We start from the raw sequence: 19,705 nt of genomic DNA on the forward strand, positions 1-19,705 counted from the left end.
ATAATTTTGTTACTTCAAGAATATTATAAAAATATAATATATGTAATACGTATATGTAAGGTATGTATAAAAATATAGTATGTAAACTTCTAGGATTAGCATTTTGTACTCACCATAATTCCCCTGAGATTCGTTCATTTTGTCTAGTATATCAATAGTTCATTTCTTTTTGGGCGCCTGGGTGGCTCAGTGGGTTGGGCCACTGCCTTCAGCTCAGGTCATGATCTCAGGGTCCTGGGATCGAGTCCCGCATCTGGCTCTCTGCTCAGCAGGGAGCCTGCTTCCCTTCCTCTCTCTCTGCCTGCCTCTCTGCCTACTTGTGATCTCTGTCAAATAAATAAATAAAATCTTTTAAAAAAATAGTTCATTTCTTTTTATTGCTCATTAGTAGTCCACGGTATGGATGTACTACAGTTTGTTTAACCATTCATCCACTGAAGGACATCTGGGTTGCACTATTGGTTGAAGAAGCTATTTTTCCCCATTTAATTGCTTTTGTATTTTTTTTCCAAAAATAAGTTGGGCATTCTTGTTTAAATCTATTTCTGGATTCTAGCGGTGCCTGGGTGGCTCAGTGGGTTAAGTGTCCAACTGTTGGTTTTGGCTCGGGTTGGGGTCTCAGGGTCATGGAATCGAGCCCTGCAGTGTTCAGCACGAGTCTGCTTAAAACACTCTCTCTCTCAAATAAATAAATCTTAAAAAAATATTTCTGGATTCCCAGTTCTGTTCCATTGATTTATATGTTTGTCTCTCCACTAATACAGTCTTGATTATTGTAGCTTGCTAAGTTTTGATATTAGGTAGAATAATCACTCTTTTTCTTCTTTTTCAAAATTGTTTTTTGGCTATTGTAGTTTCTTTGCCTTTCCATATAAATTTAATTTTTTTTAATTTTTTAAGATTTTATTTATTTATTTATTTGAGAGAGAGAGAGCGTGAGCAGGGTGAAAGGGGACAGGGAGAAGCAGACTCCCCACTGAGCAGGAGGCCCAATGCAGGGCTCAATCCCAGGACCCTGGGATCATGACCTGAGCCGACAGCAGAGTCTTAATGACCGAGCTACCCAGGTGCCCCTCCTGTTATCCTTCTGTTACTGATTTCTAATTTGATTCCATTGTGGTTAGAGAACACATTCAGTGTTATTTTATTTAAGTTTTCTGGCGTTTGATTTATGGCTCTAGATATGGTTTATCTGTATTTATGTTCCATGGACATTTGAAAAGAATGTATGTTCTGCTGTTAATGTTGATTAGATCATGTTGATTGACGGTATTTTTGAATTCTTTTGTAACCTTGCTAATTTTTTTTCTAGTTGCTCCTCAGTTGTTGAGAGTGTGGTGTTGAAGTTTCCGACTAAAATTGTGGATTTGTTTATTTTTCCTTTCAGTTCTGTCAGTTTTCACTTCACAAATTTTATAACTTTGTTGTTTGGTGTGTGTACGTTTAGGGTTGTTATTCTTGGTATCTTGAGCCTTTTATCATTTCCCTCTGTCTCTGGTAATTGTCTTTGCTCTGAAGTCTATTCTATCTGATATTGATAGAGCCTTTCTTGCTTTCTCTAAATTAATGTGTGCATGTTATATCTTTTTCTGTTCTTTTTTTTTTTTTTTTTAAGATTTTATTTATTTGACAGAGAGAGACAGTGAGAGTGGGAACACAAGCAGCACAAGCAGGGGGAGAGGGAGATGCAGGCTTCCGGCTGAGCAGGGAGCCTGATGCAGGGCTCGATCCCAGGACCCTGGGATCATGACCTGAGCTGAGGGCAGACTCTTAACAACTGAGCCACCCAGGCGCCCCTCTTTTTCTCTTCTTTTACTTTCCACCTATCCTTGTCATCTCGGTATTGTCATCTATTGATTGTCTTCTTTAAATTCAGTTCGAGATCTTCCTGGTTTATGGTATGAGTGTGTTTTTTTGTTTTTTCGGTTTTTTTTTTTGTTTTTGGAGAGGGAAAGAAAGGGTGGGGGAGTGGGGGGGTGTGCAGAGGGAGAGGTAGAGAGAATCCCAAGCAGGCTCTATGCCCAGCACAGAGCCTGATGTGGGGCTCAGTCCCACAACCCTGAGATCATGACCTGATCTGAAACCCAGAGTCGGATGCCTTACCAACTCAGCCACCCAGGTGCCCCTGACGATGGTACTTGATTGAAACCTGAACAGTTTTGTCTTTTGTTCTGAAACTGATTGTTTTTCCTGGCTTTTCCTAATACTCTGGCAGGGGACAGATGAGGGAGGTACTGCCTGATTATTGGGAAGTGGAGGTAGAAGTCCAGGTTCCTTACTCAGCCTTTGTTTTTAATTGAAGTATAATTAACGTACAGTATTCTCTTAGTTTCAGGCGGACAGCATAGTGATTCAACAGCTCTATACATTCCTCTGTGCTCACCATGATAAGTGTAGGCACCATCTGTCCCCAAACACTATTACAGTACTATTGACTATTCCCTATGCTGCACTTTTTATCTCCATGATTGTTTTGTAACTGGAAGTTTGTACCTCTTTTTCTTCTTAAAGATTTACTTACTTATTTGAGAGAGAAAGAGCAGTGCAAGTCGGGGGGCAGGGGCAGAGGGAGAAGGAGAGAAGCAGACTTCCTCCTGAGGATGGAACCCCATTTCGGGGCTTGATCTCAGGTCCCTGAGATCATGACCTGAGCTGAAGTCAAGAGTTGGAGGCTTAATGGGCTGAGCCACCCAGGGGGCCCCATGTTTGTACCTCTGAATCACCTTTATATATTTCACCCATTCCCCACCACCCACTTCCCCTTTGGCAACTACCGGTTCTATTTAAGAGTCCGATATTTGTTTGTTTGCCCCACTCAGCCTTTTTTGACACCTGAAGCCTGGTGAAGTCCTTGTTAACTGCTGGGTAGGGGTAGAAATTCTCGTTCCCTAGCCCTCTTTATCAGTGAGCAGTGGTGAATGTTCTGACACTAGTTCTTCTCTGACACGAGCCCCACAGGTAGTGGGAGAAATGCCTCGTTACTGCTTGGATGGGCATAGAGTCTAGGTTTGGTTTCCACTGACGCCGAGGGACTAGAGGAGTGGGCCAGGTGGTACGTTGTTACTGGACAGTAGGGGTGAAAGTCCTAGCTCCCTACTTGGCCTTCTCTGATACCACCCCAGTGGGGATTAGGGAGCCTTGTTACAGCCTCATGAGGGTGGAAGTCTGAGGCTCTCCATTTGGCCTTTGCTGGCATGGGTGGGAGTGGGGCCATAGTTTTTTCTGTGGTGTTTGGCTAGAATAGAGCTGTTATTGTCTAAATGTTTTCTGTCTTGCTAGGCTACCCCCTTCCTGCTCCTTTGGCTAAAGAGAGGAGACTTTTGTTGGGACTCTGTTTCGTGTCATCTGTTGGCATTTCTGGGTTGCCAGCATCTTCAGCTCCAAATCTGGGATGTTTGAGGCAAAAGGAAAACCCAGGGAACTCAACACTTTGTCTTTCTTTGAGTTTTGAGGTCTCTCACTGGTCTGCCTTCTTCTCTTGATTTTTTAGAGTCTCATGTTTATATATGATATCTGGAATTTTTTGTCCTGTTTAGTGGGAAACTAGGGGAAAATAGGTCTACTTCATCTTCTTAGATGTGGAAGTCCAGTTGTTTTTTTTTCTTTTATGCTTTATTTTTTTATGTCTTGTTAAATGAAATCCTTTCTTATCCTGACATTCTACTGTATTCTAAGATTTTGGGACACCTGGGTGGCTCAGTCAGTTAAGTGTCTGCTCTCAGCTCAGGTCATGATCCCAGGATCCAGTCCAGCACCTGCTTCTCCCTCTGCCTCTGTCACTCCCCGTACTTATACTCTCTCTCTCTCTGTCAAATAAATAAGTAAAACAAACAAAAAAACTAGGGCTAGATATAACTGCTGTTTATAAAGTTATTTTCAGGGGCGCCTGGGTGGCTCAGTGGGTTAAAGCCTCTGCCTTTGGCTCAGGTCATTATCCCAGAGTCCTGGGATCAAGCCCCACATCGGGTTCTCTGCTCAGCGGGCAGCCTGCTTCCCTTCCTCTCTCTCTGCCTGCCTCTCTGCGTACCTGTGATCTCTGTCAAATAAATAAGTAAAATCTTTAAAAAAGTTATTTTCATAGAAAAATACTTATAAATCAGTGGCACCTGGGTGGCTTAATCTGATCCTGAGATCAAGTTTCGCATCGGGCTCCCTACTCAGTGGAAAGCCTGCTTCTCCCTCTGCCCTTCCCCACCCCCCCCCCGGCTTGTGCTCATTCTCTTTCTAACAAATAAATAAAAATCTAAAAAAAAAAAATTTTTTTTATAAGTTCAGCTTTTTACATTTGTATAGCTAATCCACCCAGGACTTATTTATAACGGAGAAGTGAGGGAGGACCTTAATTGTACTTGATTTCCTGCATAAATGGCCATTGGTCCTGGTGCCTATGAACCGCTCCTTTGCAAGCTGATTTCGGGCTCTCTGTCTGCTTCCACAATCCATTTCTGCTCTGCCGCTGTAATGCTGCTTTAAATACCTTTATGATAAGTCTTTGGTAAGCTAGGACTCCCGGACTTCAAAATTATTTTACTTGGGCTTTGGCGGTCTCATGAATTTTAGTTCAGAAACAAAGTAGGAACAGGAATGGCAAAATCAATAGCCAGAAAAACCCCAACCCCGGCCCTGTTGGAATTGGCTTGGATTTGCAGTGACTTTATAGTACATTGCCCACTTCAGTGACCTTGTTTTTTGTTTTTTGTTTTTTTAGCAGTATCATTTACTTTGCATACCCCAGTCAAAAAATATCATGTGGCCCCTCGGCAGGTTGGCTTAGGGCAGGGCGTTCTTTTCTAGAATGGGAAATTGCTCTGGTCACCTTGGGGGGACACCCATCAAGTCCCACAATGCATCAGTGTGGCTTGTCAGCCTTAGGGCAAGTGTTCTGAGTTGCCCGCTGAAGCAAGTCAGGAGACTGAGGGACAAGGTGCAGGGTTCTAATCTTTTGGGGATGGGGAGCAAGAGAGGCCAAATAAGTTTTGTTCACTGGCACTGAGTTTGTAAATACGGGTTTAATAAACAAGTCCTGTGATTAGTGCTTGGGATGTGAGGAATACACAGCTGCTGAACTTCTCCATGCAAATGCTTGGTTTTTTAGTCTCTTCAAAAGCATTTTTTTTAGTGGGTGAGAGGCAGAGGGAGAAGGAAAAAGAGAATCTTAAGCAGGCTCTGTGCTCAGTGCAGAGCCAGATCGATGGCAGGGCTCGATCTCACAATCCTGAGATCATGACCTGTGCCAAAATCAAGAGTGGGATACTTAACTGATGCTTAACTAAGCCACTCAGGCACCCCAAAAGCACTGTTTTAAGACTTAAAAGTGTTATATTAGCCAATTGCTTGATCTCTATATATAAAAAAAACATTTTTCCCCTTGAAACATTTCAAAATAAAATGCAGAGAATTTTGCTCCTTCATCCCTAAATCCTTCAAAATTAGGGACAATCTCTTACAGAACCACACTACTATCATCTCGCCTGAGAAAATTAACAATAAATCCAATCTCTCACCCAGAGGCCCAGTTATTTCTTTTGGAGCTGGGCTTCTGTGTTTTTGTTGTTGTTGTTGTTTCTTAAAGTTTTTAAGTTTTTTGCTTTAAGTAAATCCAGATCCAGTCAAGATGCACACAATACTTCTGGTGGCCGTTTCTAAATCTGGAACAGCTCCCCTGTGTTTAGGGGTGTCAGCATTGGGGCAGACCAGGCCAGTTATCTTGTAGAAGGTCCCACATTCTAGATTCGTCTGATTGTGTCTTCATGACTGCTGTGTTTGCTGTATACTGGGAGTTGGGTCTAGAGCAGCACTGCCCAACAGCAAATATAACGTGAGCCACACATTAGTATTTTCGGGCAGGCATGTGAAAAAATAAAAATAAGGAGGTATTAATTTCGGTCCTGTGTTTTCTTAAGCATTTCTTTATTTATCATTTGTTAATGTGTATTATTTACTAAATATTTTATTTCATAATATATTTTATATCCAAAAGAATATCATTTCAGTATGTAATCGGTATTTTAAAAGTATTAAGGAGATCTCTTACATTCCTTTTTTTTTTTTGCTAACTTTTCAAAATTCAATGTATATTTTACCCTTAATGGGCCAGCTACATTTCCAGTGCTCAGTGGCCACATGTAGCTGGTTCCTCTGTCCTGGACAGCGTAGGGTGAGACTTGATCCAACTCAGGGTAGATGTTTTGTCAACACTTAGGGGGTAGTAACTGCCTGTGTACAACTTGGAAATTATGGAGTTTGCTAAAGTCTGAGTCTGTTCTCTTCTTTTTCAGGCCCTGGGATGGAGCAGGTGTGCAGAGGGTGAGGACCCAGCTCTGGGACCAGGTCACTTGCCTCTTTTCTTAGTGAGACTGTTGGCTTGAGCAGACCCAAGCCGGGATGAGGATGTCTGCGGGCCTTTCGCTGCCGCTCCCTCTCTGGGGGAGGACCTTTCTCCTTCTGCTGTCTGTGACTGTGGCTCAGTCCCATTGGCCTTCGGAGGCTGGCAGGGACTGGGAGAACCAGCTCGAGGCGTCCATGCATTCAGTGCTCTCAGACCTTCACGAGGCTGTTCCCACAGTAGTGGGCATTCCTGATGGTACGGCTGTCGTTGGGCGCTCGTTTCGAGTGACCATTCCAGCGGATTCAGTTGCCTCCAATGGAGAACTCATCAAGGTGAGATGGATGTAAAGCTTAAGTAAATGAGAAAGAAGTCTCATCTGCATTTTGGTTTTAGTTGTTTTTTGTTTGTTTTTGTTTTTGTTTTAGCTTTCCATTCTAAGTTCCAGCATTCTGAGCTCAGTTCTTCCAGGACCAGTGCAGTTACCATAAGAGAGGGACAACCACTGATTCTCACAAGAGGGTCCCCAGATACCTCTGAATAGCTTCCTAAACTTTTATTCTTTCTCCAGTTTTTGAAGGTGTTACCATTAAAAAGCCTTTACATTTATGATTTGGAAAATTTCATGGTCATTGTGTTAGGATTTGATGGAAGGGCTTATGTGCAGGAAAAGGTCTTCTTTCATTAACCATGGTATTAAACCCAAGAAATACAGAACTTTGAAATGATTTGAACCTATTTTTATAAAATATGGTATAAGTAAGTATAGGAGTTTTGCTCTCATTTGGTGTTGTATGTTTACTAATGTGTTTGATCACTTAAGGACGAGTATTGGCATCCAGCCTTCAGCCTTGCCCCATCTCCTTTGGGGAAGCAATCCAGAGAACAAGGGGATCTGAGACCCATGTGACAAAAGAGTGTCTTGGCTGGCCCAAGATGGAAATCAGGTGAAATAGGAAGCTTTTGTGTCAGGAAGCATCTTCCCTTTGTCTGGGGTTGTGGGTCCTTGGAATTTCCCCCGGATCCTGAGTGAGTTTGCACGGTGCCCACAAGATAGGTAGGCTGCACTCCTCAAGTTAGGAACATCTCCTAGAATAGAGGTCAGTTCTTTTTCTTAGAGGGCCAGATAGTAAATAGTTTAGGCTTTGCTGGCCATGTGGTTTCTGTTGAAACTCCTCAGCCCTGCCATTGTAGCACAGCAGTAGCCATAGATAATGTGTACGTGAACAGGCGTGAGCATGCTCCACTAGAACTTCACCTGTGGACGCTAGAACTGAAATTTGAATTTCATATAATTTTCACATGTCAAAAGATAATCTTTTCATTTTATTTTCTCTCAATCATTTGAAAATGCAAAAACCATTTTTAGGTCATAGGCTGTGCAGAAACAGGTGGTAGGCCACCTTTGGCTCTTGGCCATAGTTGTCCTACAGCAAGCATTCTTCCCCTCGAGGTATGGCTTGAAAACGAACTAAAAATATCCCAAGATTGGTACTTTGTGATGGTAGTTTTTATGTCTCTTTTGCCTTTAGACATCTGTAGACACAGTGTTCTGGTGATCTCTTGGTGTGTTTAAACCACCAAAAGTGGTTTAGAACTCCCAGTTTGTTTGCTCACAGTTTTGTGGCCAGGAATTCAGGGGGTTAGAGCTCATCTGGAAACCTCGTATCTGCTTCAAATGGCACTAACGAGAGTGGCTCATCTGGGTCTGGAGGGTCCACTTCTAAAATGGCTTATTCCTGGCTGACAAGTTGGTGCTGCCTCTGGACAGGGAGCTTAGCTGGGGCTGTTGGTCAGGGTCCTTGGTTCCTCTCCATTTAGACCTTCCCCTGGGCTGCTTGAATTTCCTCACAGCACAGTTAGCTGGGTTCTAGGATTGGGTATTCCAAGAAACAGGAAGTGGAAACTGCCAGTCTCTTAAGGCCTGGCTTGGTAACTTGCACAGCAACACTTCCTGTACTCACTGGTCAAAGCACTCACAGTCTCTGGTGGGTCCTTTCCAACCTTCTCCTCTCTGACCCACAAGCCCCAGGCATCTAGATTAGATATGGTCACAAACGCTATGCCACTCATCCCACTGAGAGGTGGCTCTGTGCCATTTTCCCTTGAATCTGGGTGGACCTGCTCCTTACCTGCACCTTCCTTGTGCTCCCTTCATTTTCTCCCAGCCCCCTTTTCTTTAGGTCATGGCTTGTTCTCAGGGTGGCCTTCTGATATCAGAGGCAGTCATACTCTTAAAAATCCTGGCTCAGGTCCACAGAGCTCGTTGTTGTTCACAGAAGTTTTCCGTGTCATCTTTGTAATGCCCCAGCAAGCCAGTTGCTAGTCTGCCCATTAGAAAAAGAAGAGTGGCACTTTGGGGAGTGCAGGCCTTATCCACCTTCACATTTGATCTTCTGAATGTCCAAACCCTGTAGTGGTTGCCCTTGTTCCAGTGGTCACTGGAATGTTTTACATGGATTAGTTTTGACAAGAGGTGCCTTAAATCAATGCAGCAAGCTGGGTATGTGCTGTATCTGGCAGAGAAATATTTAACAGGCTTATTCACCAGGGGAGTAAAGAAATTTTACTGGGAAAACGGGATTTTATCTGAGCACATTTATCTGTAGAAAGCAGACCATTTAGTAGCTGATCAGCCTATAGAAAAACACATGAAAATGTGTGACTCTTTGTTCCAGACAGTCTTGCCATCAGCGTTGTGTGGGGCGGGAAATCAGATCAGAAAGCGCGACTTGGCCTCTGGAGCTTCACTTTCCCTGGAAGTCAAGCGGCTTAATAAATCTATATATAAAAAGGTGTTTTTTTTTCTCAATTATAATAATGATATATAAATGTGTGTTGTAGAAAAGGGAGAAAGAAAAATCTTTTGTTCCTCGCACTCAGAGTGAAGTCTTCTACCATTTTCTGTGTTGTGAGGAGGTGTCCATATTATACACACAGACATCTTAGACCTGAGATCACACTGGCCATATATTTTTTAAATTTTTAAATTTTAAATTTTGTTTTTGTTATTTATTTAAAATAAATTAACATATAGCGTATTACTAGTTTCAGAGGTAGAGTTGAGTGACTTATCAGTTGCATATAACACCCTGTGCTCATTACCTGATGTGCCCTCCTTAATGCCCCTCACCCAGTTATCCCGTCCCTCCATCCACTTCTCCTCTAGCAACACTGTTTGTTTCCTGTAGTTAAGAGTCTCTTATGGTTTGTCTCCCTCTCTGATTTTATCTTATTGTATTTTTCCTTCCCTTCCCCTATGTTCATCTGTTCTGTTTCTTAAATTCCACATGAGTGAAATCATGATATTCGTCTTTCTGACTTTTTTCACTTAACATAATACTCTCTAGTTCCATCCATGTTGCTGCAAATGGCAAGATTTCATTCTTTTTGAAGGGCGAGTACATCTTCTTTATCCATTCATCTGTTGATGGACTTCAGGGCTCTTTCCATATTTTGGCTGTTATGGACATCGCTGCTATAAGCATTGGGATGCATGTGCCCCTTTGAATCTGTGTGTGTACCCTTTGGATAAATACCTGGTAGTGTAATTGCTGGGTTGTAGGGTAATTCTTCTTCTTCTTCTTCTTCTTTTTTTTTTTTTTTTAAGATTTATTTAGAGTCTGGGGTGCCTGAGTGGCTCAGTCGGTCAGTTAAGCATCTGACTTTTTGATTTTGGCTCAGGTTATGATCTCAGGGTTGTGAGCCCGCATTGGGCTTTATGGTCGGTAGGGAGTATGCTTCTTTCCCTCTCCCTCTGCCTCTCCGCCTGCTGGTGCACGTGCTCTCTCTCAAATAAATAAATAAATCTTAAAAAAGAAAAGAAAAGAAAAGATTTATTTATTGGGACACCTGAGTAGCTCAGTCACTTGAATGTTCAGGTCTTGATTTCGGCTCAGGTCATGGTCTCCAGTCATGGGACTGAGCCTCATGTCAGGCTGCATGTTGGGTGAGGAGTCTGCTTGGGGATTCTCTCCTTCTCCTTTTGCCCCTCCCCCAGCTTGTGCATGTGCTTTCTTAGATAAAGACGTAAAATTATTTTTAATTAATCTTAAAAAATATTTATACTGGTTTATATATACCTATATATACCCTATACTAGACATCTTTCTGGACCTGCTTTTATTTATTTATTATTTATTTATATAATAAATATATTATTAATATAATAATAATAATATATAATGTATAATAAAATATATATAATAAATATATTATTTATTTATTAAAATAGATTTATTTATTTACTTAAGGAAGAACGAGAGTAGGGACAGGGGGAGAGGGAGAGGGAGAGAGAATCCCAAGCAGACTCCACTGACCATAGAACCTGACACAGGGCTTGATCTCCTGACCCCGAGATCCTGACCTGACCCAAAACCAAGAGGCAGATGCTCAACTGACTGAGCCACCCAGGCACCCCTAAACCTACCTTTTTTTATTCACTGTAGTTTGCATTTTTTCCTCATAGTCATTAAGTATTCTTTGGGAATATGATTTTTAATGACTTGCCCAATATTCTTACGTATGTGAGGATAATCTCAGATCTTGGTCCCAAGGAGTGTTTTAAGGTGACTTCCGAATGGTATCTATCACTACTACCGCCGTCATCTGAGCTGCCACTTATTTGCCCAGGCTGCCTCTCTCTGTTCCTTTGTTGTTTGTTTTTACAGATTTTATTTATTTGTCAGAGAGCGTACAAGCAGGGGGAGTGGCAGGCAGAGGGAGAAGCAGGCTCCCTGCTGAGCAAGGAGCCCAATAGGGGACTCCATCTGGGGACCCTGGGATCATTATCTGAGCTGAAGGCATGCTCTTAACCGACTGAGCCACCCAGGTGTCCCGCCTTCTTCTGTTTTTCCCCTCTCAGTCTGTTTTCTGCACTGAGGCAAGAGATGTTCTTATCTTGGTAAAGCTTAAATCTGCTAACAACCCCCTCTTCCCCCAAATATCACTGAGCTCCACTTAGAATGGAGGCCCACGTGATTGGCCTCTGGCCTCCTCTCTCTCCCCTTTTCCTTTTGCATGTCATGTCCCAACCATACTGGCCTCTTGCCCCACGGACATGCCTGGCTCAGGGTCCACCCTGGCCTCTGGCACAGACTTTCTTCTGTCAGCCTGGGTCCTGGGTGAGGGTTGGTCTTCTAGCCATTTTGGCCATGGCCCAGTTGTCTAATGAGGACTCAAAAACAGAGCGTGCTGCTCTCCTGAAATCAGACAAGTTAGTTTTTTTTTTTTTTTTAAGATTTTATTTATTTGACAGAAAGACACAGTGAGAGGGAATACAAGCAGGGGGAGGGAGAAGCAGGCTCCCTGCCAAGCAGGAAGTCCGATGCAGGGCTCGATACCAGGACCCTGGGATCATGACCTGAGCCGAAGGCAGACACTTAATGACTGAGCCACCCGGATGCCACCAGACGAGATGTGATAGTGTGGTTGTCTTTCTTGCTGTGACTGGTCAGGGGATGTGCATGGGGATTGGTGATGGAGTAGGTCAGTGTTTGCAACAGACGAAGCAATCAGTAGTGTATTGAAGGGATAGAAAAGTAAGTCTCATTCTAACTGAGCTGCCCTGGCCACCTGCCCAAGCCTTGTTTGACCTGTGTGCATCGAACCTGTGTGGTTATGCTGCCTGTTTCTGGAGGTTGTGGTAACTCTGGGAGTCACAGTGGCAGAGGGCGTATTGCTTTGCATCAGCCAAATGTGCCCATCAGGTAACATTAGCTTCACAAAGGGCTGCCCTGTGCTTTATATACCAGGCCACAAGGAAATAAAAGAGGGGACCCACCTACCACCTGAAGGAGGTAGCCCTGAGGTCCTGGACTCTCTGCTCTGCCTCACCCGTGACACCCTTTCATGTCCAGACGGCCCTTTCAATTTTAGCTTGCCCAGCACCTGCTGCTTCCCTTGCTGTTCTCTAGCTCCGCCTCGAGAATTGATTTGTTGTTCCTGACCCCAGCTTAACTCCCACATGGATCCCCTTGACCTGATGATGCCAGCAGGGGCTATGGGATACCTCCAGGCCTAGTGGCCAGCATGACCATCCAGAGAGACTTGGGCCTTGTCTTTTGCTCTCACAGATGCCTTTGGACCCTAGAGCACCCTCTCTCCTTGTCAGGGTTTGTGTGGGTGGGTCCCACAAAGCCAGGTTGGCCTTCATTGGCTAGATCATCGGCTCTCCCAAATTGGCCACAGTATGAGCTACCCATCTTGATTCTTGCTTCCCTTGGGATTGGCTCCAGCTCCCTGCAGGTGCCTCTCCTCTGACTTGAGTGAGCGAGGGGCTGGCTGAGGAAGGTGATTATGTGGCTGGGGACGTTCTTACCCCTCCTTTGTAGGGTGGTCAGGAGAGACACCATTGGATTTCAAGAAATGATTGGCTGCCCCTTCAGGGGCAGATGTCTCATTTTGGTAGAGCCCGAAAGGTTGAATTTTCATTCCTGCTTCCCCTTATCCTCCTAGCCTGGAGACAATGTGGACTTTCCCTTAGCCCAAGATGTCGGCAGACTGGGAGCAGCCCTTCCTGGGACTGTGCTCCTAGCTGCTGGCATGGGCCCCCAATTGTTCCCCTGAGAACAATGGGTACTCTTTTTGGCCAGGAAGGGGGAACTCATGAAAGGACCGTTTCTTTGGATGCTTGAGAGCTTTGTGGCAACCCCGCCTGCATGAGATGAACTGCAGTTTCTTCCTGCCTCGAGTGGGTGTTCCCTGGCTCTGAATGGAGCCCTTGTGAACACAGCACACCGGGAAATGCGGGTTGGCGAGGGAAGGCATCTTTGGGGTGGGTTGTAAGAATGACATTTGCCCAGACCCATCAACTCAAATACTTACTGAAGTGTGGACTTGACTTCTGTGTTTTTAAAAAAAAAAATTTTTTTTTTTTTTCCTGATGAGGGCTGAAAAAATATGACAAAGTAAAAATAGATGATGTTGGGATTGAGGCACTGACTGATTGTGAGAATTTTATTAATGGCTATAATTATGCTTAGCTGTCCCTCTGAGGAAGAAAATTACTTTTTGTTTTTAGATGAGAACAGTTAACATCAGGTAAAATGCTTCATAACTCAGACTTGGAGGGCACTGGCTGGACTGGACAAGTTGTGTTCAGCATGTGATCTGGTGGCCTTGGCCTTCATGGCAAGAGCCGTGTGCTGGTTTGAGGCTTGCATGTCCAGCAAAGATGGTCTCTCATAGGTATGGCTCTGCTTTACTCGGCAAAGCAAAGGCCCCTTACACCCACTTCCGTGGCTCCTCATCTTAAGTGGGGACAAAGTTTTGGCTCCTTGATCTCCAGCCAGAGGATCTTCCTGTTGACTTGTGCCATCTCCCTGCAGCCCTGTCATGTGACTGTCCATGTGCATCATTTACAGAAGCTGAACTTGGCCACAGAGTAAATTTATCTCATTGTCGTAGTCCAGGGCTCAGATCAGGATCACCCTGATGTGAGTTAGCACCATGGGGCCTCTGAAACTTGACTGGAGGCTCAGACTCCACCAGAGGGACCATTTCCTATCTCCCTAGGCAGAGGAGACCACGCAGTAGGCCTGCACAGAGAATGCCTTTATCACCTCATGTGTCATTGCCTCAAGGGTGTTGCATATGGTACCCAGCCATAGGTAGCTGCAGGTTGGCCCAGCTTTGCAACTTGGCTGAGGAGTGAGGAACTGAAAGGTCACGAGCCAGTAACCAGGTCTGAGGGACGGCAGGGACTTTGCCAGAGAAGGCTGCTAGAGGCCTAAGCAGCGGGGTATCCCAGGGCAGCAGTCTTTGTCACTTTGAAATGCACCACTGAGGTACCCTGGGTGGCTCAGTTGGTCAAGCAGCTGACTCTTGATTTTGGCTCAGGTCATGATCTCAGGGTCATGGGATGGAGCCCTGTGTCGGACTCCGCAGTCAGCATGGAGTTTACTTGTCCCTCTCCCATTTTTCAATTGGATTCTTTGTTTTTTAGGTGTTGAGTTGTAAAAGTTCTTTATATATTTTGGATCCTAACCCTTGAATGGATATGTCATTTGCAGATATCTTCTCCCATTCAGTAGGTTGCTTTTTAGTTTTAGATTTAGTTTTAGTTTTAGATTGTTTCCTTCACTGTGTAGAAAATTTTTATTTTGATCATAGTTCCAATAGTGTATTTTTGCTTTTGTTTCCCTTGCCTCAGGACACGTACCTAGGAAAATGTAGCTATGGCCAATGTCACAGATTACTGCCTGTGCTCTCTTCAAGGATTTTTATGGTTTCAGGTCTCACATTTAGACCTTTAATCCATTTTGAGTTTATTTTTGTGTATGGTATAAGAAAGTGGTGTAATTTCTTTCTTTTGCATGTAGCTGACCAGTTCCCTAACACCATTTGTTGAAGGGACTGTCTTATTTCCATTGGATATTCTTTCTGTGTTGAAGACTAAGTGATCCTCTAGCTGTGGGTTTATTTCTGGGTTTTCTGTTTTGTTTCTGTTCAGCTTTGTAATACAACTTGAAGCCTGAAATTGTGATACCTCCAGTTTTGTTTTTCTACTTTAAGGTTGCTTTGGCTATTCAGAGTCTTAGGTGGTTCCATACAAATTTGAGGAATGTTTGTTCATTGAAAAATGCTGTAGGTACTTGGGTGGGGATTACATCACATCTGGAGATTGCTTTTGGTGTGTACACAGTTTAACCATATTTAACCATATTTATTCTTCTAATCCATGAGCATGGACTGTCTTTCCATTTCTCTGTGTTGTCTTTAATCTCTTTCCTCAGTGTCTCCTTTTTTTAAAAGATTTTATTTATTTATTTGAGAAAGAGAAAGATCACGAGCAGAGGGGAAGGGGAGAGGCGGGAGAAGGGGACTCCCTGCTGAGCAAGAGCCCAATGTGGCACTTAATCCCAGGACCCCAGGAGCATGACCTGAGCTGAAGGCAGTTGCTTAACCGACTGAGCCACCCAGGAGCCCCAAATTTTACTTCTTCTTTTTTTTTTTTAAGATTTTATTTATTTATCACAAATAGGCGGAGATGCAGGCAGAGAGAGAGAGAGGAGGAAGCAGGCTCCCCGCTGAGCAGAGAGCCCGGTGTGGGGCTCGATCCCACGACCCTGGGATCATGACCCGAGCCAAAGGCAGAGGCTCCAACCCACTGAGCCACCCAGGCGCCCCCCAAATTTTACTTTTTTACATCCAATTTGGATGCCTTTTTTTCCCTTTTTGTTGTCTAATTGCCATGGCTAGGACTTCTAGTACTGTGTTGAATGAAAGTGGTGAGAGTGACATCTTTGTCTTGTTCCTGAACTTGGGGGCAAAACTCAGTCTTTTCCCCCATTGAATAAGAAGTTCGCTGTGGGTTTTTCACATATGGCCTTTATTGTGTTGAGGCGTGTTCCCTCTAGACCTACTTTGTTGAGGGTTTTTAATCATGAATGTATGTTCTTTGTCAGATGCTTTTTCTGCATCTATTGAAATGATCAAATGATTTCTATCCTTTCTCTTACTGATATGACATATCACGTTGATTAAATTGCTAATAATGAACCACCTTTCGTCCCAGGAACAAATCCCAGTTGATCACAGTGAACGATTTTTTGGATTGTTGTTTGAATTGTTAGATTGAGTTGGCTAGGATTTTGCTGAATATTTTTGCATCTGTGTTCATCAGAGATATTGGCCTGTGCTTCTCTTTTTTTTTTTGGTGGCTTTATCCGGTTTTGGTATTGGGAACTTGCTTTTTGGTAGGGGTAAAGTACTGAGAGTTCTCTGCCCATTTGCTCTCTCTCCAGGCTTAGAGGGATACTGATTTGGGGTGAGACATGCTGCTTGTGTTGTGTGGTGTTTGGAACAGATCCTGTATCTTTATCAAACCGGTGTTTGACATTCTGTTGTGTGTGAGAGAGGGCAGCAGTGAGGCAGTTGGAGAGAATGCCCCAGAACTGAACAGAGAGTCAGTTACTAGTTATCTACAGATACAGACTAAAGAGTGACTAAAACCTTCACACTTGGCAGTTCCCCAGTCATTGGTCATGGTGATTCATTGTGGGCATTGCTGGGCGGGTAGTCTTTGGAGCTCCATATGGGTCTGCCCAAGTTTCGTGGTTTTGATTCTTAGTTTTTGGATGTACTTTGTGGATCAAGATTTCTAAAACTGGGTGTGGGGCAGTTGGAGATCTTATTTTCCTCGGTGGTGGGCTTGCCTTCTCAGAAGCATGTCTTCTCTGAGGGTTGCTAAAATTGGAAAGATTCCTGGCTTGCTCTGTGTGAGCCTATGAGCTAGAGCCTGTGATCTTCTTAAATCAGCCTTTTTCATGCAGCTTCTGCACCCCCTACAGGTGTTCCCACTGATAGCCTGAAGGCTTTTTATTTAAGGTGGCTGCTTTATAAAAGGTCAGCAGGCCTTGCCTCCCCCCAGTTCCAAGACAGTGTTGGTGTCTAGTGATGGGGGGCTGAGTGATCTGAAACCCTGGGGGTGTCCCATGACCTGGACCAGCCTGTCCCCCAAACACATGTGCTGGTGCTGAGGAGCACTTCACACAGAGCTCTGATTCCTGCCTCTTGTCTCTCGTTCCTGCCTTTAAGGCTTAGTTGTGGGTGGTACACCTAGGGCAGAAATCTTTATGTGCATAAACCCAGAGACTGTAAGGATCGTCGGAATCTCATGTGCAAACATGCCAGGATGGAGCACATCCGTTTGAGACTGAAGAGGTGAATGCTGGTCTTTGGGTTGCCCCTGCAGCAAGTTCTCTTTTCCCCCAGGCCCCTCAGGGTTTTCATCCAGTCCCAGCAGTTAGCTCTCAACGGTCAAGCAAGTCTCTGAGTGTCCCAGGGCCTTATTCCCCTGTAGAGTCCTGGCTCCCCTTCCTGGGGCCTCCCCACTTCCCTTTGATGCTTTGAGCTTCTGCTTTGGGGGATGACCAGGGAGAAAAGGCCACAGGTTGTGTGCTGGGTCCGAGGCCAGAAGGAGGACTGGGGGATGGACCCTCAGCCTGTTGCTGCAGCAGCCTCCCAGTGAATACTGGGTCCTCTCAGCCTGGGAGTGGGCAGGGAACTGGTCCCCACAGAGAACCCAGCCTGTGCCTGGCCCAGCGATTGTACAAGGATGCCATCGTTTTCCCCCTTTTACAGATGACAAAACCGGGGCTGAGGCTGGGTGAAGCCTCAGCTTGTCTGGAACCAGGATTCAGCCAAGGACTGAGGCTTGGAGATGGGACTTCCTGTCAAATCTGCTGTTGTTGTAGGGAAGAGTCCTGGCTTGTCGTGGGGGCAGCTCTCTCAGGAGGAGCTTTCATGTCCTGCTTCGCACTTAGGCCCTGAGAGGAAAAGTGTTCTAGAGTCTGGAAGCTTTGAAAGGTTGGGAGGATGTATGGAGTTTCCCCGGGCTGAGGGGCTCCCTCTTTGACAGAGTAGAGCAGGTGTTGCATTTCAGAACATTCCCTCAACTGAGTGCCCTAGGAGGGAGGGAGTTAGTGGGATCCTTCAGGGACTGTGGACACTGCCAGCCCTTTAGGCATGTTCAGGCTTCCCGGTTCAGCGGCTTTCCCCAAATGGCCTTGAAAATGCAGAGATGCCAGCTTGCTTGTGACTTGGCTGGGTTCCTTGTAGGCTGGTGTTCATTTTGCTTCTTGAGGCCCTTTATTGAAGAGAATCACTGCCACTTAAAGTGCTGTCTGGACCTGACAGTGCTGATACCTAGATGCTCAGAGATGCATGGTGTTAGAACTTTCAGGCTGATACCTTTCATTCCTGTCTGAGGAGTACCCAGGACCCTGGGGACTGTCTGCTTCAGGTTTATAGATCCGGGTTGGACACATGTCCTCTGCCAGGGCATGGCCGATGCTCCAGGATCCAGAGGGGCCGGGATCTGTAGAAGGGAAGGCAGAAGTGTGGGTTGGAGAGACTGTTACATGTTATTAACGTGTAAAAATGTTACTTGGCAGAGTTTAAATAAGTGTATGTCCTCGAGCTTGGCCATGTGGGAACCTTGGCCAAAGAGTGGCTTAGGCTTTTTCCCTAGGAAATGTCTGGCAGCAGAGCTGTGGCTGTTGGGGTCAGCAGAATAGGAATTAAGCTGGGCTGGGAAGCTTGAGGAGGCGGGGCCCTTCTCGGTTTTCTCTGTTAGAAAGTGTCCTTGTGTAGCTGGTGAGACTTGGAAGAGCACTAGGACTACTTACTCATCTGTGCTGATGGAGCGTATAGGGCTGGGTACAACCGCCTGGCTACTCAGGAATGTTGGGGTCCTGCAGCCAGTTGGCACCCACGTCCAGAGCCTGTCCTGGTCTCTCTCCCGGCCCTGTTTGGTCTTCTCTGCAGGTGGCTTCTCCTGGGAAGATTTCACTTTGAGCTCTCCATTCTAGGCTCTCCCTTTGCTGGGTGTGCTGTCGTCCCAGTGGTGGCCACTGGGATGGAGTGTGCTGAGGAAACATGCTTGGGTGGCTGGGAACCCAGCTGCCGCCTGGCTCCCCTCCTGTCCGCCTCTCAGGACCCCAGGCCGCACCCTAGCACTGTAAAACACTTTGTGGTTCCCTGACTCCTCAGTTTGGGCCTTACAGCTTTGCTTCCTATTTTTTGCAAAAGGAGAGCAGTTAGCGTTTGCTTTACATGTTTATATGTAGATGTGACAATTTTCATATTTAATATAACTGAACTGAAAAAATTTAAAACATAGGCTTTAACCAAAACATTCAAAATAAGTATTATTTTTGTAGCTAAAAAAGATTTTAAAGGAGAAATATATTTAGTGTTTTTCAATGGATCTGAAGACAGATCCATTTGGCTGTGTTTGCAGTGGATGGTGATGACAGGAAGTAGGGTTCTTGTTGGTGCCTTAAGTAGGTGGTGGTGCACCTTGAGTTGCTGTGGTGTCGTGAATGAAGCTATTCATAGACCCTTGTGATTTCAGGGGCTCAGAAGCAGTCACTAAAGGACAGCCCCAATAATGGTAACTTCTAATAATGTCAGATGTCTTCTTGTGGGTTTTTGCTGGAGGTAGGAAATCTGTTCACAGGAGAGTATCTAGTCTCTGGTAAGACTGATGGAATGCCAAGACTTGGACAGCAGGTCCTCACTGGGAAGGTCAGGTATGGGTCTCCTTCCCAGTCAGGCATCTGGCTTTTGGCAAGAAGAATCCTGAGGAACCAGAGCCTCTTAGTGAGCCCAGCAGGCATGGCTCTGGCCTTCCTGCTGCAGGCAGAGAAGCATGTTAGTGTCCCTCTGCTGACAAGCAGTGGCCATGCAGGGCCATCCCTGGGCCGAGGCTGGTGGTAAGACATGCCGTTTGTGTCTAGGCTTGATGGGACAGGATCGTGGAGCTGAGAGTGACTTTTGTTAGACCAGAGAGTGGGTACCACCTTTCTTGCACTGGGGGGCAGGAATAGGCATTTCCCAGAGGTGAGAGTAGTCACAGATAGGGCCTGGGCTAGA

The 19,705-nt window shown here is 45.1% G+C and overlaps 1 protein-coding gene across 5 annotated transcripts in view; it reads left to right on the top strand.

Moving 5' to 3' along the window:
• Positions 1-19,705, top strand: part of DAG1 (dystroglycan 1) — a 65,774-nt gene that overhangs the window by 40,676 nt on the left and 5,393 nt on the right. For all 5 annotated transcript variants that reach the window (XM_032868056.1, XM_032868058.1, XM_032868061.1 and 2 more), the window contains exon 2: positions 6,279-6,660. In XM_032868056.1, coding sequence (XP_032723947.1) covers positions 6,385-6,660 — 276 coding nt within the window. In that variant the 5' untranslated portion in view covers positions 6,279-6,384. The remainder of the gene's footprint in view (positions 1-6,278; positions 6,661-19,705) is intronic.

This window comes from Lontra canadensis, unplaced genomic scaffold, assembly GCF_010015895.1.
Source record: "Lontra canadensis isolate GAN:19392208 unplaced genomic scaffold, GSC_riverotter_1.0 scaffold35, whole genome shotgun sequence".
NCBI classification, from domain to species: domain Eukaryota; kingdom Metazoa; phylum Chordata; class Mammalia; order Carnivora; family Mustelidae; genus Lontra; species Lontra canadensis.